Source organism: Crotalus tigris, unplaced genomic scaffold (genome assembly GCF_016545835.1).
Source record: "Crotalus tigris isolate CLP2741 ecotype Arizona unplaced genomic scaffold, ASM1654583v1 scf7180000024371.1489680, whole genome shotgun sequence".
In the NCBI taxonomy this organism is placed as follows: Eukaryota; Metazoa; Chordata; class Lepidosauria; order Squamata; family Viperidae; genus Crotalus; species Crotalus tigris.
Window position 1 is genome coordinate 123174 of NW_024100541.1, and position 25839 is coordinate 149012.

Consider the following 25839-nt stretch of genomic DNA (forward strand, 5'->3'; position numbering starts at 1 on the left):
TTATTTTATTTATTTATTTATGAGACTTATATACCGCTTTAAGTGCAAGCACTCTCTAAGCGGTGTACACCAGTAAGCAATGTATATATATATTTACATTGCCCCCAACAATCTGGGTCCTCATTTTACCTACCCCGGAAGGATGGAAGGCTGAGTCAACCTCGAGCCGGTGAGATTTGAACCGCTGACCTGCTGAACACAGTCAGCTAAAGTGGCCTGCAGTACTGCACTCTAACTGCTGCGCCACCTCGGCTCATGTATGTGTACACTTCGAGAGCAAGCAACTAAATTTCATTTTTAATGTGTGCCAATGTGCCCACAATAAAAAATGACAATAAAGGTTATCATCATCATCATCATCATCAAAGAAGACTTCCCCTTGACATGCTAGTTTTGTCTGTACGTAAAGCTTGGCACGGAGAGGCGTTCAGTAGTGTGGAAGTCCAATTTGAAGTGGTATAGTCTGGCACAGGCTTACAAGTGAGATAAACATCTTAATGAATCTTAATGGGTTTCCATTGTCTTTGTTAATAAGATTTCTGCTTGAGAGGCAGGTGGATTGTAGTCTACTCCAGTGTTTGATGTACGCTTTGTGCATGCAACAGGGGCAGGATTCCTCCCTTTAGTTGAGGGACTCCTGAGGGATTGATTCAATTGTTATGCACAGATTGTGTTGCTAGGGCCACTTTGGAATTTGGAATTCTGTCAATTAACAAGATCCAACAGCCAGTTAAGAGGGTCCGGATCACACACTAGAAGTTTGACAGGTAAAGAAAAAGAAGAGGACAGGGTGGTAGCCCAGGGATAAAACTGCTGTTCGGCACCAGGGAAATCCCAGCTTCATCATTTCTCTGTATTTTCCTGAAAGATTTGCCCAAATCCAGTGTTTTCAAATGCTTTGTGTTGACTCTGGAGAACAGAATGGAGAGGCTCTGCTCCAGAGGCAAACAATCACAGATGAGGTGGACTGCCAATGTAGTGGCTATTTGAAGGAGGAAGCAAATACAGCTAAGTGTTTTGAATTTTTGTTTTTCCTTTTGGTGAATGAATAAAATATGAGGAATTCACGGATTGGGTTTACAGCAATTTAGCTTCACCTCTTTTTTCATCTTTTTTACCCTCCTGATTTCTCTGGTGAGTTAAAAAGAAGACAAGACACGGAGAACCCCTTTTCTGCACAGGTTTTCTACTAAATTTCTGTTTCAGAAATTCTGTTAGCCTCCTTAGCTGATTCTGATAACTGATCAAGAGTTTTATTTCATACCCAAATGCCCACCCCCAACTTTTGTATAATGCTTTAATTCAGGGGTTTCCAAACTTGGCAGCTTTAAAACTTGTGGGCTTCAACTCCCAAAATTCCTCAGCCAGCCATGGGAGTTGAAGTCCACAAGTCTTAAAGCGGCCTATTGATTGATTGAATCATTCATTCATTCATTCATTCATTCATTCAATTTCTATTGGAGACCACTGCTTTAATTTATTTATATTTATTTATAGTTCATATTTCTTAACCACCCATCTCTCTAAGAGAGAACTCTGTACAGTAGACAATATCATCCAAAAAATTGAATCTTAAATCAGAATAATTTAGGATTAAAAGTTTTTAAATTATAAAAATAACATTATAAAAATTTTAGAAGGTGAAGAATTCTAAAATGGGGGATTAATAGTTGTTAATACAGATGTGTGTGTGGGGTCTCGTGGACAGCCCCATGGTTGTGTGGGCCTCTGTGTCCCCTATGCAATGTTACCCAGCCAAATTTTGACCCCACTGTGGAAAGCCAAAAGATTAGGGGCTTTTTTGACCCAGCTAATTGTTCTTCAGACTCTCTGGTTGAAGGGAAGACTGTCTGCATCCGGTTCCCAAAACATGGCTGTCTTAAAAATGAAATTAGATTGAGGGAATCATGTATGTAGGGCTATAGGTTGACCATTCTGTTGAAAGGCCAAAGTTAAAGTTGCATGCCTTTCCTTTCCTTATAAAATAAAAATAATTGCCATTCCCTGCCGTAAGTTGGATTCCTTTCCCGTTTCCATTCCTAGTAAAATCCAAAGGTGGACATTTAGTCCTGGACTTATGATCACAATGGAGCCCAAAATTTCTACTGCTAAGTGTAATAGTTGTTAAGTAAATTTTGCCCCATTTTACAACCTTTCTTCCTACACTGTTAAGTGGATCATTGCAGTTAATTTAGGAACATAGTTAAGTGAATCTGGCTTCCCCATAAACTTTGCTCATCAGAAGGTCGCAAAAGGTGATCACATGATCACAGGACACCGCAACAATCACAACTACATGCCAGATGTCAAGTGTCTGAATTTTGATCTCATGACCATGGGAATGTTACAATGTTGGTAAGTGTGAAAAATGGGCATAAGTCACTTTTTTCAGTGCTGTTGTACCTTGAAACGGTCACTAAATGAACTGTTGTAAATTGAGGATCATCTGTAACATGTCAGTGGTTGCAGCTTGTAGCATTGATCAGACATAAAGTCAGAGATGATTATTGCTAGCTGAAGGGAGTGGCACCTACTTTGGCTTGTCATGATGGAAAGGACAGATGTAGGAACAAATAATTTGTATTCTCTCACAAAAGGGAACAGGTACAGCACCACAATTGAACTGTCTTTTCAAGAATACAGGGAATGCCACAGTGGGATTTAATTTTGCGCCTTATTTTGAATCAAAGAGCTGCTTTCCGAAACAATTTCCTGCCTTTGAATGGCTGTCCAAGCATTAATGGGTTGTTGCTGTGCATTTCCTTGTCATTACTAATATTTCTTTGACCCAAACTATTGAAGCAAAGGTGTTTTTTTTTTCTTTTTTACTCTTTTACCTTCCTTCATAAAGGAATGGCTCTTCTTTCTCTACTGCTTTTTGTTTCCTCTTGAGGTGACGCATATCAAATTGATCATTGAGGAGAAAAAAAAAGTCTTTTAAAATATAGAATAATTGCTTCCTTTCCTCCATTTCCTCTTGGTTTCTGTGTGTGGCTGGGTATGTCGAGTGCGTGCGTGCGCCTGTGTATCCAACTTTGGTAGAACATCAAATGTTTGGCTCCGTATCATATCAAAGCTTGGTATGAAAAAAGGTCCTTGACAGGCCTGCAAATGGTTTAGTTACAAGGCTGCTTGAGCCAGCTCTTATTTGTAAATGACAATTTTCTACAGCAAAATATATGCTTAGACTTCAGTTGTCGAGCCGTGGATGGCAGCCAGGAGAAGAATAATTGAATTTTAATGCCGCTCGGTTTTAAGGTGATTTTATTTAAAAAGGAGCGAATTAAGTCACTGAAAGATGGTTAGGGAAGGGGGCTTGGTGGGGCAGGGAAGGGAGTCGGCATCACAGCCAACTTTTAATAGTGTTTGAAATTGGATGGTGTTTAATTTGTTCCATGCTCAGTCTGTCTTTCTTTGTGGGTGAGGCGAGTCATTGTAGCCTAAGTGCAGTGCGGATCTTAAAAATCGGAGTTTTGGATGTTCATGTTTTCTTGCTTTTAATGTATCTGCATCCAGGCTTATGATTCGTCTCTGGCTTCAGAGAGATGCCTGCCAGCATTCCTTAAATCAGTACTTCTTTCTAGAGTGAAAAGAAAAATAGTAATGTTTGAGTGATCAGAAGGTTTGGGGGCTTGAGGCTTTGTCGGCTGTGGATTTCGACTTTTCCCATCAGTCACATGTATGTAAAGGTTGATTCTCCATCTCCGTGCTGAGAAAAGGCGGTTCAGGTAAGACAACGCCCCTTCTGATCCTTCTTTTTCTACATGCCTGTGATCACTAGCTCTAAAGCAACTTTCTGTGATAAATTGACTTGGGTCTTCAGACTTGTCACGGCTCCAGAATTGAAGATGCATAACCTCCAAGTGTCCTGTTGATCTGCATAAAGGTGTATGTATGTATGTATGTATGTATGTATGTATGTATAGATGGACGGACGAATTGATGGGGGAAATACTATCAACATAGTTTATTTAGACTTCAGTAAGGCATATGACAAAGTAGACCACAGCCTACTTCTTCATAAAATAGAACAATCTGAGATAGATAGTACCACCACCAGACGGATTTGCAACTGGCTGACCAACCGCATCCAGCGGGCAAAATTTGTGGGAATTGAAAAACAAAATCCTCTTGTTTATTGTAAAAACACTGGAGGTTTTTAAAAAGAAATTGGACAACCATTTGTCTGAAATGGTATAGACTTTCCTGCTTAAGCAGGGGGTTGGACTAGAACACCTCCTAGGTCCCTTCCAATTCTGTTATTCTGTTCTGTTCTAAATGAATGAATACAGGTGGTCCTGATTTAGTGACCTGTTTAGCGACCATTTGCAGTTACAACAATGATGAACACTTTATAACTAGTAAAAGAACTGTAAAACAAAGGAAAAATGGAGTAAAACCGTAAAATTGGGATGTTTCACTTAGCAACTGCTTCATGTAATGAACATTGCTGATCCCAAATGTGGTTGCTAAATGAAAACTATCTATACATGCATATACACGTGCATACTTTCAAATTGCACATGCAGCCACAAAATCATTTGGATTTATCTTGGCTAGAACATCAGTTGTAAGACAGGCATGGACCAGTTTCAGCTCTATGTGGTTTTCTGTGTCGCCTTTTTTCCTGCCAGCAATGTGCTTTAGGTAAGAGACCTCTAGATATATAATCTTGAACAGGAAAGGCAGATTTTGATTCAGAAGGCCAAAGTCAGATAGTGACTACTGTTAGTGGTGGGATATGTTGCAATTTCATTGCCTTTCAAAAATTGATAAGTATCTGGGTTTCACCTGTATCTGCCAGGAACCTACAACTTCCTCTAATAAACATTTTTCTTCTGCATCATCTTGGTCATGTCAGCAGTTTTCTGATAAATGTGTTTCGGTTTTCCTTGGCTTTTTTTGTGAATTCTTTCTGCTCTGCTCTACAGTAGAGTATAGATTTGAGTATACATAGAGAAAGAATATGAAATTTAGCCGAAGATGTTGCTTTAATAACTCATTCCATACCGTATCCACTGTGGAAGAATAACAGGTAGTCCTTGATTTGCCTATTCTTGTTTGATGTTACAATCTACCTGAAAAAACTAAGCTACAACTTGGTTTAAACATTCCAACAGTTATTGGTGGTCCTTGACCTACAACAGTTCATTTAGTGACTGTTCAAAATTACAACGACATTGAAAATAGTGACTTATAAACTATTTTTCATACTTAGGACCGTTGCAGCATCCCCATGGTCACGTAATCAAAATTCGGACGCTTGGCAACTGACTTGTATTTATGACGCTTGCAGTTCCTGGGATCATGTGATCCCTTTTGCGATCTTCCGACAAGCAAAGTCAATGGGGAAGCTAGATTCGCTTAACCATTGTGTTACTAACTTAACAACTGCAGTGATTTACTTAACAACTGTGACAAGAAATGTCGTAAAATTGGGCAAAACCCACTCAACAACTGTTTTGCTTAAAAACAAATTTGGGGATCGATTGTGGTCATAATTTGAGAACTACCTGTAGCTTGTATATTATTCATCTTCTGATCCACCCTTCAACTGGAAATTGGATTGCATCTTTAGTGGTTAACCATCTTATTAACTATATGAAGTCTATAAAACTTTGTATTAGAAAACCTGCACAGAAGACAACACACGTTTTAAGGTCATGCATATCTACCGTGTTTCCCCGAAAATAGGGCCTAAACCAGTGGTTCACAACCTGTGGGTCGGGACCCCATTTGGGGTCAAGCGACCATTTCACGGGGGTCGCCAAACCACTCTGTCCGCCATTTTTTTTCCTTTTCCCTAGCTGTCCTACTCCCTCTTATTGGTGGCCACACCCACTTGGGGGTCACCACAACATGGGGAACTGTATTATGGGGTCACGGCATTAGAAAGGTTGAGAACCACTGGCCTAAACCAACAATAAGCCCTAGCTTGATTTTTGGGGGTGGGCCTAATATAAGCCCTATCCCAAAAATAAGCCCTAGTTTGTGGGCGAGGCACACATTTAAAAATCAATTTAGGGTGGGGGCAGGCCCCACCCACCTCGCACCACTTACCTTGCAGCTAGGTCTCTCCTTGCCGGCCCACTTCTTCTGAGGCCTCTTCTGTAACTGGCCTTCATTTCTCAGTCACAGGGTTTTCCGGAAGGTCTGTGCAACCAAGAATCGAGATATGGATTGAATCCATAGCTCGGTACTCAGCTGCTTAGGCTGTCTGGAAAGGCCTGATTGCAAATTGCAGGCCCAAATGTAGCTGCAGAACTTTGGCCCCAAAAGAAGTGGACCGGCTGGGTGCTGCCGGAGGTGAGGTAAGGCCTACCCTGAAAATAAAACCTGGTGCTTCTTTTGGAGGCAAAATAAAAATAAGACTCAGTCTTATTTTCGGGAAAACATGGTATTTTTATGGCATAACTATCACCATTTTGAAAAAGACAATGACTTTTATATGAGAGTGAAGATAGAAAGCCTCTGTTGCGATGGTTCATATTATCTGCAATCCTTAATGGATACTTGTATTTAAGCATTAATATATTCTGAATCATTGCCTGGTTTAATCAAGCATAGATTTGGGTATTCGTTTACTTTTTAGTGTATTGATTAATTTTTCTAATTGATTGGTTGCACATCTAACTTGTTCCAATTCAGAACCACTGTAATTTGGAATCTCGGCTGTCTCAAAATTTCTTATGTTATCCTTTGGGGAATGGTCTCACAGGAACGATTCTCCATTTGTTTGTCAGTGAATTATGAGATACTTTCTTCTTTCAAATGCACACATGTGGTTCCCAATTGCAATTTGCCTCTAAAGAGGAAGGAAATAAATCTTAAAAGATGTAAAAAGTGAAGCACCATTCTTCCTTTTCCGCCCCTCCCTAATGATTGCAAATGAAACAGGTGGGTTAACATACCTCTATTTTGGGGGAATTGTAAATTTCTGGAGACTTAATGCAGAATTGATTAAAGCTGATAGTGTTGAAAAATTGTCTTTGTACACACTCCACATTTAATAGGGAAAGATAAATTTTGAACTTTGATAACAGATCTGATCTGATGGCTGAAATGGTGTCAGGAGGCAATGTGTAGCTCTAGAAAGCTAACTCAGGAAAGGTTATTATTCAGACAACTCCCTACTTAAATACAGGTTAGGACCATAATTGAGCCTGCAATTTTGGCTTTAAGTTGTGATGATCATAAAGCCGGTCACCATGTGACCATGCCCGATTTTATGATCCTTTTTGCGGTGGTCATTAAGCAAATGCCATATTAAGTGAATGCCACAGTCATTAAACAAACCCATTTTTACTTTGGGATGGGTTTTGCCAAAAAACAGAAATTGATACTGTTTACTAGAGCCATTTTGATCTAGTGATTAAGGCACCAGGCTAGAAAGCAAGAATCCATGAGTTCAAGTTCTGCCTTAGCCATGAAAGCCAATTGGGCGAGTTTGGGCCAACCACCAGGAGACTGTGAGTTCTAGTCCCGCCTTAGCCATGAAAGCCGGCTGGGTGACCTTATGCCAGTCAGTCTCTCAGCCCAATCCATCTCACAGGGTTGTTGTTGTGGGGAAAATAGAAGGAAGGTGTGTTGAATATGTTCACTGCCTTGAGTTGTTTGTAAAAGTAATAAAGGCAGGATACAAATAAGTACATAAATAAAATAAAAACCACAAATCACGGTCATATGATCGTGGGGTGTAGAAGATGAATGTAAATAAGGGCCATTGCAGAGCACCCAAAATGCGGCCATGTGACCATGTGGGACTTGATATTGGAATTTGAATACGGGTCCTAAGTCCCCTTTTTGGAATCCACAGTAATTTTGAACAGTTGCTAAGTGACTCATCATAAGTCAAGAACTACAGTACCTGTAGCAATACTTTATAGACTTTCAGTTGAAGCAAGACACTTGGTCTTCTATGTGGAAGGAATCAATTCTGTAGTAACTACTACTACTACTACTAATAATAATAATAGTAGTAGTAGTAGTAGTAATAACAACAACAACAATAATAATAAAGTTGGAAGGGACCTTGGAGGTCATCTAGTCCAACCCCTTGCTCAGCAGGAAACTCTATACCATTTCAGACAAATGGCTGTCCAGTCTCTTCTTAAAAACTTCCAGTGTTGGAGCATTCACCGCTTCTGGAGGCAGGTTGTTCCACTGATTAATTGTTCTAACTGTCAGGAAGTTTCTCCTTAGTTCTAGGTTGCTTCTCTCCTTGATCAGTTTTCATCCGTTGTTTTTCGTCCTGCCTTCAGGCGCCTTGGAGAATAGCTTGAGACCCTCTTCTTTGTAGCAGCCCTTGAGATATTGGAACACTGCTATCATGTCCCTTCTCGTCCTTCTCTTTGTTAAACTAGACATACTCAATTCCAGCAACCGTTCCTTATATGTTTTAGCCTCCAGTCCCCTAATCATCTTTGTTGCTCTTCTCTGTACTCTTTCTAGAGCCTCAACATCTTTTTTATTTTTAATCAGATATTTCTGATTGTTGTCTCAGCTTCTTCTGGAATTTTGTAGAGTTCCAGAACGCATCAAGCACATAGTGCTTCAAAGTGCTGGTTCCAAAAAGTCTCAAGAAAACATGTACTAGAGAACTGATCCAGTGATGTTGCCATTGGAATTCAAGTTACATTCCTAATTTTATGGTAAAGGTCAAACACGTGGCAGTAGTTTCAAGAAGAGAGCAGAAGAAGAAGCAATGGATGGAAACTTATCAAGGAGAGAACCAACTTAGAACTAAGAAGAAATTGCCTCTGACAAAACAATTAATCAGTGGAATGACTTGCCTCCAGAAGTTGTGGGTGCTCCATCAGTGGAGGTTTTTAAGAAGAGATTGGACAAGCATTTGTCCAGAATAGTGTAGGATCTCCTGCTTGAGCAAGGGGGTTGGACTAGGAGACCTCCAAGGTCCCTTCCGTTATCCTGTATTCTGTTTAGGATGCTCACAATTTATCAGCTGAAATGAAGTTTTAGTATGAGTGGAATCTTTTTGTGGCTTAAACACATTGAGTGCCTTCATTCATAAGAAGATAAAATTTTAACAACCTGCCTCCAGAAGCTGTGAATGCTCCAACACTGGAAGTTTTTAAGAAGAGATTGGACAACCATTTGTCTGAAATGATATAGAGTTTCCTGCCTTAGCAGGGGGTTGGACTAGAAGACCTCCAAGCTCCCTTCCAACTCTGCTATTCTATTCTATTAACATGCTTTTGATACACTAACCCAGGGGTAGGCAACCTTGGCTCTTTTATGACTTATGGACTTCAACTCCCAGAATTCCTGAGCCAGCCATGCTGAGGGGAAAGGGAGAGGTTTCCAAGCTGAGCCATGCTGGCTCAGGAATTCTGGGAGTTGAAGTCCACAAATCATAAAAGAGCCAAGGTTGCCTACCCCTGCACTAACCAAAGGCTCCCCTAGGCCCAGCCCTAACCAGTTGTTGTGCACCATTCAATTTTTCCAAGCGCACAGAGGCACTTCCTATCCCGTGGTATAGATTTGGTGGTCCTCCTTAGTTGAAGTTGGAAAGTTCTTTGCTAAGACATTGCCCTTTCAAGATAAAATCTTCTGGCAACGCTGTCGCCAGGCATAAGAATAATGTTTTCATTGTTGGCTTTGCCTCCTGCTCGCTTCGTACCTCTCACTCTGAACTGGCTAAGCCACAAATGAGACTCTCTCACTAAAGCCACTTTTTAATTGATCCTTAGAGAGTAAAGGAGCACTCCTTCATGCAGCGCGAAGTTACAACACATTTGCTGCTGTGACCAAAAGACACTCCAGGTTGCTTTCAACACCTTTTAAGTTTTTCCTACAAACCGTGAGTGATTTGGGCCATTGTTCTTTCTACGCAGCCCTTGTGTTCCGCCTGCCCCGCCTCTCAGAAAACCTTTGAAATCCAAAAGAGCTTGGGCACAGGTGTGTGTGTGTGTGTGTGTGTGTGTGTGTGTGTGTGTGTGATCTCCATACTGTCATCGGTTTTAAGTCTGCCTCTTTGCAGAGCAATATTTCAGAAATATCTAAAATAGCATCCCTCAGATCTTGCACACATAGCCTTCACCACTGCAGGTAGTCCTTCACTTATAACAGTTCTGTTTAGCGACCATTTGGAGTTACAACGGCAGTGAAAAAAGTGACTTATGACCATTATTCACGCTTATGACTATTGCAGCGACTCCAGAGTTATGGAATTCAAGGTGGGCTGGATGGAGATACTTCGTGGGCGCAAAGGGACTTGGGTTTGATCATCCACTAATTCTTCTTGCAATCTGAACGTGCATACGATAACTTAGTCCCACTCTGGCACATAAACCAATTGCATTCAACTGGAACTCTTGTAGGCCTTGAGTCTGTCTGAAATTGTAGTAGAGTTCATTTGGAGAGCAAAGGCTACAGCTGGCTGGTGGTATGCATATATGAGAGGGTAGGCTGCCTGCAAAATAACCAGCATCTGGGCTGCTGTTGCCCTATCTCAGGGATAGGCAATCTTGGCTCTTTTATGACTCGTGGATTTCAACTCCCAGAATTCCTGAGCCAGCATGGCTCAGCATGGAAACCTCTCCCTTTCTCCTCAGCATGGCTGGCTCAGGAATTCTGGGAGTTGAAGTCCACGAGTCATAAAAGACCCAAGATTGCCTACCCCTGCCCTATCCCTTCAAGACCTTTCCCTAGCCAGCAGAGCCAACTGGTGGCCATAGAGGCAGCTGTGGTGTGGTGGTGATGGAGGGCAGGTGGTCTGTGGTTCTTTATGGAAATAAAGCCTGAAGCAGCCTTATGCAGATGTCTGCAATCTTTGGCAACTTTAAGACTTGTGGACTTCAACTCCCAGAATTCCTCAGTCAGCATTGAAGTCCACAAGCTTTAAAGTTGCCAAGGTTGGCAACCTTTGGCCTAAGGCAAATAGAAAGAGATGCTGGTCTCTAGCAGTACAGCTCGCAAGGAGTAGTAGTGGAGGAGCAGCAGTAGGAGCTGTAGTAAAACTGGGGAAAAGTGGAGTAGTGAGCAGTGAGTGCTACTCTTGGAGTGCTTATGTCTAATGTAATGAAAAGAAGGACTAGGGGTGATATGATAGCAGTCTTCCAATATCTAAAAGGCTGCCACAAAGAAGAGGGAGTCAACCTATTCTCCAAAGCATCTGAAGGCAAGACAAGAAGCAATGGATGAAAACCTGTGGAAAAAAACAAACAACCAAACTAGAACTAAGGAGAAATTTCTGAGAGTAAGAACATTTAATCAGCAGGATGGCTTCCCTACAGAAGTTGTGGGTGCTCCATCACTGGAGGTTTATCAGAAGAGATTGGACAGTCATTTATCTGGAATGTTATAGAGCAGACATGTCAAACTTGCGACATCATGTGATGTCGCATGACTTATCAGAGCTTTTTTCCCATTGCTGGCAATGGGGTGGGCGCGGTTTCCTGGTGACGTGTCCGGCCCACGGGCTGACAGTTTGACACCCCTGATATAGAGTCTCAGGCTTGAGCAGGAGGTTGAACTAGAAGACCTCCAAGGTCCCTTCCAACTATGTTATTCTGCATTCTGTATTCTGCTTGTGTGTTTGTTGCCTAGAGACCTGTACGGTTAATGTTACCTCTATGAGGTTTTGGAGCCCCACTGACCTGATGTCCTGAAAAGAACCCATAGTAATACAACTTTTTGTCCCCATTCTGCACAGAATTTACCAACCTCGTGCCAGAGATGTAATAGCTAGTATATCAAATATGGATTGGAGACTGGGGTGCAGATCCCTGCTTAACCAAGAAATCTGCAAGCCAGATTCAAATGCACTTCATTAGCATAAGATGATGAGGGGGAATAAACATGGCAAATGATTGCCTGAGGTGTATTGTTTAATTAAATCACGCGCTTCTGTGAGTGTCAAAAAATACGACAAAGAATTGTCTCAACCCATCTCTCAAAAGAAGTGGTCCATGTTTTCTGCATTTAGAGTTGCATGGTGTTATAATGGGACAGTTTCTGAAGCCGTCCTCCCCACCTTCAAATTAAGAAGATGATTGGATATGTTTGGGTTATGCATGGGGTCTTCCCAGCTTGACCCTATCCAGATAATTTGGTGGGAGCTGAGGAAGGAAAAAAAAATATAATCCAGTTTTTGAAATGAGCTTCTTAAGCCACAGGATTGGATCTAAGAGGATCTAAGTGCATTAAAATTCATTTTATTTAGCTCCAGGTATCTGAAGTCTAGAAATATTACTTGACACATACCGTTCTGAGCATCGTGGTGGAGGGCAAGAATAGCAATAAAGGAAGTTTCTGAAGGAAACCAGCATGGGAGACATAGTTTGAACTTGCTGTGGTCACGTTACAAGCCGTGAAAGGCATGCAAACGAAACTGCTTCAGAAGAAAAACCTGTATGAAAAGAAAATGGGCCAACAGGGTTGAAATGCCCAAATCTTACATCAAAGACTGTTAACCAAGTAGCATTTCTTTGAATTGAATTGAATGTCCTAAATCAGAGGTGGGCAACCTGCAGCTGTGTGCTAGCTGGCTCAGGAATTCTGGGAATTGAAGTCCACAGGTCATAAAGGGGCCATAGTTGCCCATCCCTGTCCTATATATTCCTTTTCAGCAAAGGAGATGAATTGTTGTTAACGAGATTAAGCATAACCTTGGAAAAATATATCTGTGGCAGACCTTGTTTTGGGATAATTTGGAATAATACCCTTTCTCCTCTTTTCTAACTTTTTACAGATGGTCACAAGAACAAAGAAAATATTTGTAGGTGGATTATCAGCTAATACGGTAGTGGAAGACGTAAAGCAGTACTTTGAACAGTTTGGCAAGGTAAGGTCTGGTGGGGTTTAACACAACACCCTTCTCTTTTTTTTAATGACTTTTTATGACCTGGACCCCTCTGCAGATTGTTCTCTCAGAATTAATTTGTGTATCTCTGTGAGTGTGTGGGTCAGATTTTTATCTGGTTGTGCCTTAACATGTGCCTACATTAAGCATACCAATGTGACCGTTTCCCCTAATTTAAGATTCTTATGTCAGCGGTCTTAGTGGTAAAATGGGCATTTGTGCATACACACCCTGCATGAACTTGGTGTTTTGTCTTGATTCCAACCTTCTGAAACTTTGCACACAACTCTGCCCTTTGCAAATACCAAGTGTCTCCACCTGTTGAACTTTCTGGCTTTTATCTATTTGAAATTTGGTGACCAGGTACATCCCTGGCATGGATGGTGGCTGCATATTACTCTTGGGGTATATGCTTGGTTTGAGTATTCTATAATAGTATTGAATTTCCTTTTCTGGTGTTTCTTTCAAGAGATAGATATTATACTGCATGTCAGACAGATGGATAGGCCTACGTATGTCCTGGCATCCTATTGTTTCACTAGCTCCATTGGAGAACTGCTCCTCAGAGAAATCTACTATTTCTTTTTTCTGGGGATCTTACTGAACAAACCTCAGGTTCAACTGATAAGGCTTTTCCTCCTTCTTTTTTTAAGTCGTGCAATGGCTGCTGATAAAACAGAATAACGATATCTTGATGCCCTGTCCCCTTTGAGCTGTTCTAACAACACCCAAAACAATAAGAGGCCAATCCATGGGCATTTCTCCAGCTTTTGTCCACTTGGGTTGGAGTCCTTCTCCATGTTTGTCAGAGGTGATGGATTTTGAGGCTGCTGTGCCAAACATCTCCTATGCCAAAGATCTTCTCTGCCAATGTGAAAGAAGAACAATTGTATTTTGATTATGTCTATGCGCCAAAAGTTGGTGACCACATCAATAGCTGTTTCCTAAATCAGTATTTTTCTAACTTGGTAACTTTCAAGATCTGTAGACGTCAACTCTCCAAAATCTGGCTGGGGAGCCTGGGAGTTGGAAGTCCACACATCTTAAAGGTGCCAAGCTTGAAAAATGCTGATCTACATGATGTGTCTTCAACTTGGGTCTTCAGGTCTTCCAAAGAGGCACCCCCATTTTTTCTCTAATTGAGTCCCTTCTCCTGTCTGCTGATTCTACCCCTTTTTCTACATTTGATATCATGATAGATTTCTACAGAGAAATTGTATTTTACATTCCATCACAGTTTTGGCATGGCTCATGTTAAACACATTGGGGGCTGTTGAAATATTTTGCTCCATATGGTAAGGGGGGCATCATTTTGGATGGATCGTGTTGAATCACCCTTGATTTCAATGCCCCCCCCAAAGGAAGGGAGGATCATCAATATTTAAGGGCCACCTCATTCTAGGAATATTAACTTACAGGTAGTCCTCGACTTAAACCACAATTGAGACCGAATTTCTGTTGCTAAACAAAGTGGTTAAATGAGCTGTGCCTGAATTTATGATCTTTTTTTTTTGCCATGGTTGTTAAGCAAACCTTTGCAGTTGTTAAGTGAATCACACGGTTTTTAAGCAAATCCAACTTTCCCCATTGACTTTGCCTGTTGGAAGCCAGCTGGGAAGGTCATGGGGATCACATGACCCTGGGAAACTGCAACCGTGTAAATACATGGTGGTTACCAAGCACCCAAATTTTAATCACATGACCGTAGGGATGCTGCAACAGTCATAAATGCAAAGTGCCGGTCATAAGTCCCTTTTTTTCAGTATTGTTGTAACGTTGAATGGTTGCTCAACAAATGGCTGTAAGTCAAGGACTACCTGTACTACGTTTTGTCAGCTATGAGTTGGTCAGTACTTGTTACACAGAAGTGACATCAGTCCTGCCTTAGACTTTCCAGCCTGCTCTTGTGTGTTATTTTACCAAAGAAAGCTCCCATATTTTGACGTAGACTCTTAAAGTCTTGTTTTGAACCTACCTTTTTGTTTGTGGCAAAAGGAAACCTCTTAATAGTTATTGTGTTAGATTGATAGTTGTTTTGCTAACCGTTCATTTTATTTTTATTTTTTTCCGATGATAATCTCTGATTCCGACAGGGTGATGTTTACAGCCCGCTGAGCCCTTTATTAAAGGATTGTGTCAGGGGTTTGAATGCTTCTTCCTTAATTATTGTCAAATCTGCCAAACTCCTCCATCTAGTTTTGAAGTTAATAATAGTTTTGCTGCATGCATGTTTCTGTGCTTCTCACATGCACCCTTCAGGAATCAGTTTTGTTTTGCCATCTGGTGGCTTCGTGCTGAGTCAATACAAAAATTTTGGTGCCTCCTTGATTTTTCTCTTTCTTCCACAATGTTTGGAGGCTCCTTTTCTTGGAAAATCCAATTGTTGTTTTTATTGATACCCCAAACCCAAGAAAACTCAAACAAATAGGCTTTTCTTCATCTCAAATTTTCATGCAGCTTCCAAATATAGTATAAATTTAATAAAATAAATAAAATCTAAATGATGGCTGCCATCCAGGTGCTCCAACCTTACTCCATAAATTGCTGACTGTTAGAGGATTTATACTGCAGAACAACACACACACCTGGGAGTAAGTCACACTAATATTAATGTGGCTTTCTTCTGTGTGGACGTGCATCTGATTAAATTTAGATGCGCCCATGAATAAAGATATTAATCTCAGGGAAATTTTGTCTTTAGATGACGCCCACTTGTGTTGTAGTAACATTTCTCTCTCACCCTGTGAAAGAGAAGTTGTAAGTTGATTTGGGCCACCTGCAGTTTTTATAGACTGAGTAGTTAAAAGTTATAGAGCCTGACAGAAACATCGCCCTTTGTTCACTGGTTATTTTTTCCCACAATCATAAAAGTATTTAATATAATGATAAAAGAATAACAGAGATGGAAGGGGACTTTGGAGGTTTTCTAGTCCAATCCCCTGTTCCATCAGGAGATCCTATACCATTCCGGAAAAATGTTTGTCCAATCTCTTCTTAAAAATCTTCAGCGTTGGAGCACCCACAACTTCTGAAGGAAAGCCGTTCCATTGATTAATTGTTCTCATCGTTAGGAAATTAATTGTGTCTTATTAAAAGGAGAGATATTAAACTAAATGTGAGGGGCATACTCATTATTGCTAGATGTGAATCTAAAAAAAAGAGGCACCTGCTTGCTCTCTGGAATTTCCTTAGGGATTCAATCCATAGTTTAGTGAAGGCCAAGAAAATTGAATTTTGGTGTATTATGGTCTCTGCATTCAGGGGCTCTTAAGTAGTTTTCCCTTCCCAAACAAAGGACATGAGTTTTTACTGCTCTAGAGCAGTGGTGGGGAACCTATGGCACGTGTGCCAGAGGCAGCACTCGGAGCCCTCTCTGTGGGCACACGTGCTGTTGCCCCAGCCTCGCCTCCCCCCGTGACCCCCTCCTTACCAGCAGTCCCCCGGGAGGAGAGTCGCCCCTGAGCGTGGCCCACACAGAGCAGCGCAGCCAAGGACATGGCAGCCAGGCAGCGTAGACAAGACTCTGCCCTCACACCCCATCACGCATAGTTGATGCTGCGGGGCGCGGGCAGAGGGCATGGCTGCCATGGTGCTGCTGGGCTGCCTGGGCGATCTGCGGCGGGCTTTGGAGGTGGTGAGTGGCCCTGTGGGCAAATGGGGTGGGGGTGGGGCAAGGGGGGGAGTGGAAGCAGGGCAGGGAGTGGAGTGGGGCGGGGCCAGTTTTTGGGCACTCGGTCTCTAAAAGGTTCGCCATCACTGCCGTAGAGTGTTTTTGTGTGTGCATGGTTGTGTAGAGGTCCTGTTGCAACAAATTTGGGAATCTCCAAGAGTACTTAGATTTTTACAACATTCCCCTTGTGAAATATAATGGACTTATGTGCATGTAGATAAAATATAGTTCTTATTCTAATAAAATGAGAGGTAGTATCCCCAACGTCTTTATATGCCCTGCTTACTTTTCCAAAACTCTGCTGAAAGTAATTGGGACCTGGAGTTTCTAGACACTTGCAATTTAGACTTTATATATGTATGATGAGTGGTGTAATTAGATGTGAAGACTTCTGCTTAGTCACTGATTTATCCTAATCCGGCTTTGCCTTTTCCCAACAACAAAGTGAGCTTATTTTCTTAAGCTGAAACAACTCAGCTGCCTTTGTTCCTGCCTTTTTATTGTCTCATTCCTTTCATTCTGTTTTCCTGCCAAAAGTTTTGTTTCATTAGGCTTACGAGTCATTTCCAATTCAGTGGGCTGCTACAATGGTGCCTTTATGTACCTCTGGCGGCCTTGCTTTTCCCCGTGTCTTTTTGCGTTTGTGTCAAGATAAGAATGTTAACTGCAGGACTTGTTTTTACTTTTCATATTAAAATTACGTGGGTCAGCTGATTTAGAACAGCAAGGTATTCTACTGGAATATTATTTAGAAATGCCATTTAGGACCTAGAGAGGTTAAGCCCTGGTACACTGTGAAATTAGCTGGGTTCCAGGTCTGTTTTGTAACTATGGTTGATGATTTATTTTGTTCCAGTCGTGCAGAAGTTTCCCAGATCAAAATCTGCTTTGCTTTAGCAGAAGTGGGCTTCCAGATTACAAGACTTATTATATTTTCACTCTGTGGAACTATACAGCGCTATACATCTGGATTTTCTGGATCTGAAAAGATTTTTTAGGCAATAGGGTATCCTACCTTACAGGTAGTCCTCGATTTACAACCATTAATTTTATGACCATTCAAAGTTAGGACGCTGAAAAAAAATCCCTGACTTTGTTGCCACACTCCCGCATGATCACCATTTGTGACTTTCCCAGGTGGCTTCCAGTAAACAGAGTCAGTGGGGATAGCTGGATTTGCTTAATGGCCATGTGATTCACTTAACAACTGCAATGATTTACTTAACAACCGTGGCAAAAAAAATCACAAAACTGGGCTGCACTCAATAAATGCCTAGCTTGACAACCAAAATTCTCCTCCTAATTGTGGTGGTAAGTCAAGGACTACCTGTATTGTACTGTCATTTTGCAGTTTTAGGCAATTCAGATTCTTCCTACTCTAACTCAAATGGATGAAAAAGGTGATTGGCAATATGATCTAAAACCTCTGCTTTCTCATGACCTGCAATTTAACTAATCAGTGATCTGTAATTTTTAATAGGAGAATAAAGGTCAATGTTTTGTTTCTGTCCTAGCATCTTCTGAATGTTCCTTGCAGCTAATAATGCAGGAGGTCAAATAGCGCAACGGATACAATGGAGCCAGGCCCAGCCACAACTTTCTGGCTGTGTCCATAGTGGTGTTTCTTCTTTAAAAAATTCTATGTGTATTCCACGGAGGAATTGAAGTCATGAATCCAATAGTAAAGCTGAAAAATAAGGCAATTTAAATCCCCGTTTTCACAATTTAGTCAAAGAAAAACTATGTGTTTGTCCTTCCATTGAATATATCAATCTGTTTTACACGAAGAAATTAGATGTACTCTAAAAGGAGATATCAATCTTGAAGTAATATTCATTTTATATTTATCTTTCCTCATAAACTGAGCAGGCTTTTTAGCCATCTGTTTTATTTTCTAAAATAAAAGTGAACACCTTAAGAACTGTTCACAAATATATTTTAAAAAATTGAAAGAACAGTTTAAACTCTATTATTACAAATTCACATAAGAAGTTAGAGCGGGCGTTGGAATCAACATCTCTGTCTCAAGCACATACTTAACAAGCACAAACCATTCAATTTTTACTAATTAAAAAGCATCTCTTTTTAAAACCGAGTAGAAGTTGTTGGATGAGAGGCTGGAAACGACTGGGATTTATCTGACTCAGATTTAAGATGGACTTTGCAGGAGGAAGAATTTTCCAAATAATAAACTAGCTTACTAGTAAAATCTGTTCAAAGGGTAGACTTTTCTGCAGAGCAATAATAATTGTTCACAAAGAGAACATGAGAATGAGTTGACCATTGGAAAAACTTGAAGGACCAGGTTGGGTACAGATCATCATTCAGAACAATCTATCTATGTGGTCACTAAGAGTCAATAAGCATTTGTTGGCACATAAATCACTTAAGGAAGAATTTTAAAAAGTAACCATACCCCCCCCCCCAAATAAGCTTTTGTTTATATTTTGAATACATTTCCTGCTTGAAGAAATGTGATTTTTCAACCAACCAGTGTACATTCTGAAAGTCCTGAGTGTTGTGGAGTTTCTCAGGAAACCCCCACCACCACCTTGGACATTGGTTTCTTGAGGCCTTTTCTGGAAATAGCCTCCTATCCCATCAGGCCTGTACCTGGTTTGGTCTGGATATCTGTGAACCATTAATGATCCATTAGAATATTATATAGTGCAATGATCTTGGCAACTTTAAGACTTGTGGACTTCAACTCCCAGAATTCCCCAACCAGTTGAAGTCCACAACTCTTAAAGTTGCCAAGTTTGGGGATCTTTAATATAGTGCAAATATTTATTATTCCCTGAGGCCTAAAAGGCCGTTGAGGATATCATTATAATAGGATTATTATCATGAGAAATAAAGGGATTCTGTCCATTTGTTCATTTTGGATGGATATGATGGACTACCCTCTAACTATTGGCTATCAACCCAATAGAACTGCAGATTCTGGTAAAAAAAAAAATAGGCATTTTTTTCCAGCTTGGGGGACAAATTTTGGTATTTAGTCCTTAGCATACCCATTTCAATAATGCTCTGCTCAAAAATGTCTCCCACTCCCCAAGTTTAGATTGTTTATTAAACCTTCAGCAGGTTCTTTGCTGTGTTTTAGGATCAGAGGAGGTCAAGGATAAAATTTTATACTGTAAGTGTGTAAGTCTGAGTATAGGTAGTCCTTGACTTACGACCACAATTGATTTTGCTTCCCCATTGATTTTGCTTGTCAGAAGGTCACAGAAGGTGACCTTGCAACTGTTGTAAATAAGAATCAGTTGCGAAGCATCTGAATTTTAATCACATGACCATGGGGATGCTGCAACAGTCATAAGTGTGAAAAATGGTTATAAGTCATTTTTTTCAGTGCTGTTGTAATTTCAAACGTTCACTAAGTGAATTTATGTAAGTCGAGGAGTACTCCACCTAAATTAACACAAAATAAAGAAATAACACTGGTAAAAGGGTTTGGGGGGGGAGCACTGGCTGCTGACAATCTCTCCATCGCCTATGAGAATATTTTTCACACATTACATTTCCATACCCTGCTTTTTGAGGGTGGGGATGTAAATTGTCCAGTTGCCTTTGAAGAGTTAGATGTTAAAAGAGCAGATCTGTGTGGCCCTCTTTCATGAAGTAAAGAAAGCTAGTCCAGGAGCTAGAACATAGAACACTGGAAGGGACCTTGGAGGTCTTCTATTCCAACCCCCTGCTCAAGCAGTAGGCCCTATACAATTCTGGACAAATAGCTGTCCAGCCTTTTCTTGAATATTTCCAGTGATGGAGCACCCACAGCTTCCCAAGGTGAGCCATTCCAATGATTATTTTTTTTCACTGTTAGGAAATTTCTCCTCAGTTCTAGGTTGGATCTCTCTTTAATGATGTCCCACCTGTTATTTTTTGTCCTGTCCTGAGGTGCTTTGGAGAATAGATCAACCCCTTATTCTCTATGATATCCTTTCAAATATTGGAAGACTGCTATCATGTCACCCCTAGTTCTTCTCTTCATTAGATTAGACATATCTAGTTCCTTGAAGTATTTTTAGGCTGGTTCTCTCTCCTTGATTAGTTTCCATCCATTGCTTCTTGTCTTGCCTTTTGATGCTTTGGAGAATAGGTTGGACCCCTCTTGTTTGTGGCAGATCCTCAAATATTGGAACACTGCTATCATTTTCACCCCTACTCCTTCTTTTCATTAGTCTAGACCAGGGGTAGGCAACCTTGGCTCTTTTATGACTCGTGGACTTCAACTCCCAGAATTCCTGAACCAGCCATGCTGAGGAGAAAGGGAAAGGTTTCCATGCTGAGCCATGCTGGCTCAGGAATTCTGGAAGTTGAAGTCCACAAGTCATAAAAGAGCCAAGGTTGCCTACCCCTGGTCTAGACATAACCAATTCCTATAACCATTTTTCATATGTTTTAGCTTCCAGTCCCCTGATCATTCTTGTTGCTCTTCTCTGCACTCTTTCTAGAGTCTCAACATCTTTGTTGTATCAGGGTGACCAGAAATGGACACAGTATTCCAAGTGTGGTCTCACCAGTGCAGTATAATGTAGTGCTGTTACTTCACATGATCATGAAACTATCCCTAATAATCCATAATGATTGCAGTGTTGGTGTTAACGTTCCTGTTGAAATAAGTCTTGCCTCTTTTGCTACAATTTTCCAGAAATTTATTAAAACCAAGCTCTTCTAGGTAGTATTTGGCACTTAGCCTACTGTTGCCATAGATTATTTATTATTTTAATTAATGAGAGAGCCAGCAATATTATTCTTATGATCTGATTGTTTTTTATATATAATATTTATTATATTAATTTGGGCATGGGTGTTTTAATTGGTTTATTGTTGTTTATTGCTTTACTGTAGGTGTTTTAATTGTTGATTTATAATTATAAGCCACTAGGAGTCCTTGAGAGGTTTAGCAGTACACAAAGGGAATGAATGAATGAACGAAAGATTAATAAACACATTCCTGAAGAATTGTTTCAAGGCAAACCCTGTTGCCTTTGAGGGCTTTTTTCTCCTCCTTACTTTCCTCACTGAGAAGGACCTATTCCAGTGGTGGCGAACCTATGGCACGCGTGCCAGAGGTGGCACTCGGAGCCCTCTCTATGGGCACGCATGCCATGCCCCGGAGATGGCAACTGTCCTCTTCAACCAGCCGCCCGCTAACTTGCTGAGGTCCCACGTGGCTGGATGCATCCCAGCACCCATGCGCTTGCTGGCCTTTGTGTGCGGGGACCGATGGTATCAGGCAGCAGCCGCCTTGGCCTCTGCCTCACCTTGCCCTGAGACATGGCACTCCCGCCCTGCCTCACCTCACCCTACAGAACCAGCCTCCTGCCCACCGCCCCACCCACCAGAGACTCCTGGATCTCCCCCAAACCTGCCCGGCCCCACAGGCATCCCTCCCCAGGAGCAACATCGAGCTGGCCGTGCCCACCCTGGCCACGCCCACCCATCTGCCATGACCACTGTAGTCATGCCTACCCGGCGGGCCACACCCACCCAGCATAAGTGGGTTTTGGGTTGAAGTTTGGGCACTCAGTCTCTAAAAGGTTCACCATTACTGATCTATTCTAACACAGTATCCTTAGTTTGTGAAGAAGATTGTAATAATACAGAGAATACTATGGAACATAAGACATTGCAATTGGTCTTGAACCAATGAATTAAAACAGTGGGGTCCTTGATGCTCTCTGAGCTTGGTTGTCATTAAATTAAATTTAATTAAATTTAAATTTATTAACAGACAGTTTATGTGTCCCCCGCTCAGTAGGAGAAAAGATAGACTTTCTTCTCAGTAAAAGAAAAGATTCTGCAGAGCGACCAGGTAAAGTGGATGAGATGACACAAAACCTTCATTGGACTGAAGAAATGAATCAGTCTCTTCTTGGTGATCTTACAAGCTTCTTTAAAACCAGGAGACAGTTGTGTCTCTCGATCCTTTTCCTAGGAAATCTAACCCACCTTTTTGATCTTTTGGGATACCTGTAGCTTTTTCTAATTTCAGGAGGATGCATGCTGGATTTGCTTATTTTCACCAGAGTCTGTTCGGTTTCCTCCTCCTCACAGTGTTTTCCTGTTTCCCCAATCACTGGAAGAGGACAGTTGACCTTACTGATTGAGAATAACAGACATTGAAAATCATCAACATTATGGAACCAACATCCTTGGCTCCGCAGAGGAGTTAAAAAAGAAAAAAAAGAAGGATTTGAAACATCCTATTTGGAAAGTCTTGGCAGATGTATAAATCTGGCTTTTATTTTATTCTCCCCAGGAATAGAAAGCAGCCTGTTGACAGATAATTGTGTTATATGTTGGCAGATAATGTATTATATGGGTTCATGGTTGTTTGAGGGGGAAAAGGTGAGGACAAAGTCAGTGTCCGAAATAAAATGTTTCTTATTGTTTTATTATTTTTAAGGAGGCCATTTAGAGCCTGAGTTCTCCAAAGAGCAAGGAAGTGTTTCAAACACCTGTGAGAGACTAATGTTCTTTGGCTGCGAGAGGAGCATGTGGAGAAAAATGTGGTATTACAGAAAATAGGCATAATGGCGCCCTTTCCCCCACATGCTGCAAATCAATCATTTTGGTGGCCTGTTCAAGTGTTTTATACATAAAGAAAGAGAGGCCTTCTACCTGGAAAACCACTGTCTGAAGCTAGAAGGTTTTGAGGTACTGCAAAATTCATCTTCTCTCAGGATGTTGAGTGCGGCTTCATTTGGGACACTAGGGAGACGTTCAAGAAATGTCATTCCTCAACGGAGAAGTAATTTTATTTCTTTAGAAAATTTATATGGTTGCCCAACTCACGGTGACTCCGAGCGGCTTAAAGAAATAAAACCCCAGTACAAAACCCAATTACCCCTCATCCCCCAGGTGACAACAGTCAAACCAACTACCGCTAGACCTTGACAATTGAGCCCCAAATTTCTGCTAAGTGAGACATTTGTTAAATGAGTTTAGCCCCGTTTTACCACTTTTCTTGCCACAGTTGTTAAGGGAATCACTGCAGTGGGTAAGTTGTAAAATGGGGCAAACCTGATTCGATAAACGTTTCATTTAGCAACAGAAATTTTGGGTTCATCTGTGGTTGTAAGTCGGGGACTACCTGTAGCTGATTTGATTGTTGTTAAGTGACTCTGGTTTTCCCAATTTCTTTGCTTGTCAGAAGGTCGCAAAAGCAGATCACATGACCCCAGGACACTGCAACTGTCATAAATAGGAACCAATTGCCAAGCATTTGAATTTTGATCACATGACCATGGGGATGCTGCAAAGATTGCAACTGTGAAAAAGGGTCCTGAGTCGTTCAGTGCCGTTGTAACTTTGAACGGTCCCTAAATTAACTGTTGTAAATCGAGGACAACCTGTACTTGATGGGCTCCATAGCACGCTGGGGTCCCCAGGTCTGCTAGCAAAACCATGTCTTCTGGGCCTTTTGAAAGAGTGTCAAAGTGGGGGGAGGATCTTATCTCACAGGGATGATGTGGGTTTCAGCTGTGTAGTTTGCAGCCACCAATTTGATACCCTCTGCCAGCATAGCTAAAATTTGGAATCTTTCATGAGATTATAGGAACTTCGGGCAACTGGGGGGAAAATGTTTGTAATAATTCTGTAGAATTTTTTTTAAAAAACTAAAACAAAACTTGCCCAGACACAGGACTAAGAACAAGATTTATATTACCATCTTGCTTGGCAAAAGGGATGGATCAGAGAAAGGTGGAGGATCCAGTACACTAGTTAATTGTGAGATTGAATGCATGCACATTCATCCTTGTGCATTCCTACTTCTGTAGGACATGCAATTTAGCACAAAGGGGTTGTTTCTGCGGGAGAGGAAATGTGAGAGCAAAGTGGGACATCAGCTGAGAAGATATTGCAGAGATGTGTGCAAGGTCACACAACTCACTCCTTCTGTGCATTTATTAACAATAGCTTGACCTTTATTAATATAGTATTGTCAGTTATGGGGAGGGAGGTTGCCTGCCAGTCTAAGCAGTTTTGCAAAGAGTATTTTTCATAATGCAAAATTCAGATGTCTGGACTTTGACAAGATTAACGTGAACCTGTCAGAGCTGTTTCTAACATTTGCATCATAAAATACTTGTAAGGGCCCACAAACTGAGATGCTTCTGTTGATCTCTGAAGCAGCCAGCTCTTCTGTTCTCCTTTGCTACTGCTGAATTAATGTCCTTCCTTCCTTCCTTCCTTCCTTCCTTCCTTCCTTCCTTCCTTCCTTCCTTCCTTCCTTCCTTCCTTCCTCATTTCATTTCATTTCATTTTTCCTGTCTCCTTCCTCTCCTCTCATTTTTTCCTTCCTTCCTTCCTTCCTTCCTTCCTTCCTTCCTTCCTTCCTTCCTTCCTTCCTTCCTTCCTTCCTTCCTCCCTCCCTCCCTCCCTCCCTCCCTCCCTCCCTGTAGCAACCAGTCTGTGCAAATGGGGACAAGGGCAAAGTAGCTCATGTAGAAAACCAATTTAGGTAATCTAAACAGAAGGTGGATTAACTAGTTGCTAATCTGCAATAAGTCCAGAATGCATGTGGCCTCACTGGAATGTGACCTTTCTTGAAGTTGCATTTCAACTAAACAGCAATTAATAATGGAGCCAGATTGAAAAGGGCCTGAGATCTCTTTTGCTGGTTAAGGAACTAATCAAATTCATATGAAAAGTATTTCTGAGAATAGAAAGTGAGGTTAAATGGTATGTTTTGGTTGCATATATTTTATATCATATGAATTTCCTGCTGGATGTTGCTTATAGCTAAACATTTTCTCTATGTCTGCTGTTCCCTCCATTCCATAAAGGCAGAGCAGAAACCTTCAGGCTAGGATAGTACAGGTTGAAATGAGTCGTGAGCCACATGGTTCTTCTTTTTTTTTTAAAGTGTGCAATCCAAGCAATAGACTTAAATTTGGGGAGGCATCTTGCAGAATTATTAACCTAACATAAGAAAACCACCAGTGGCAATTATTCTTCCAATCCAGCATCTTTCTTGCCACAGTTTTTAAGTGAATCACTGCAGTTGTTAAATTAGTAACACAATTGTTAAGTGACTCTGGCTTCCTCATTGACTTTGCTTGTCAGAAGTTCACAAAAGAGAATCACATGACCTCGGGACACGGCAACCGTCATAAATATGAACTGGTCGTCAAGTATCCGAATGTAAATCATATGACCATGGGGATGCTGCAATGGTCGTTAAGTCTGAAAACGGTCATAAGTCATTTTTTTCAGTGCTGTTGTAACTTTGAACGGTCACTAATTGAACTGTTGTAAGTCGAGGACTACCTGTAGATGAGTAACACACACACACACACACACACACACACACACACACACACACACACAC

The 25839-nt window shown here is 41.2% G+C and overlaps 1 protein-coding gene across 21 annotated transcripts in view; it reads left to right on the plus strand.

The window, feature by feature from the left end:
- The window catches only part of MSI2 (musashi RNA binding protein 2), a 453994-nt gene that overhangs the window by 41272 nt on the left and 386883 nt on the right, over positions 1–25839 (plus strand). For all 21 annotated transcript variants that reach the window (XM_039328150.1, XM_039328151.1, XM_039328157.1 and 18 more), the window contains exon 2: positions 12713–12805. In XM_039328150.1, the coding sequence (XP_039184084.1) occupies positions 12713–12805 (93 nt within the window). The remainder of the gene's footprint in view (positions 1–12712; positions 12806–25839) is intronic.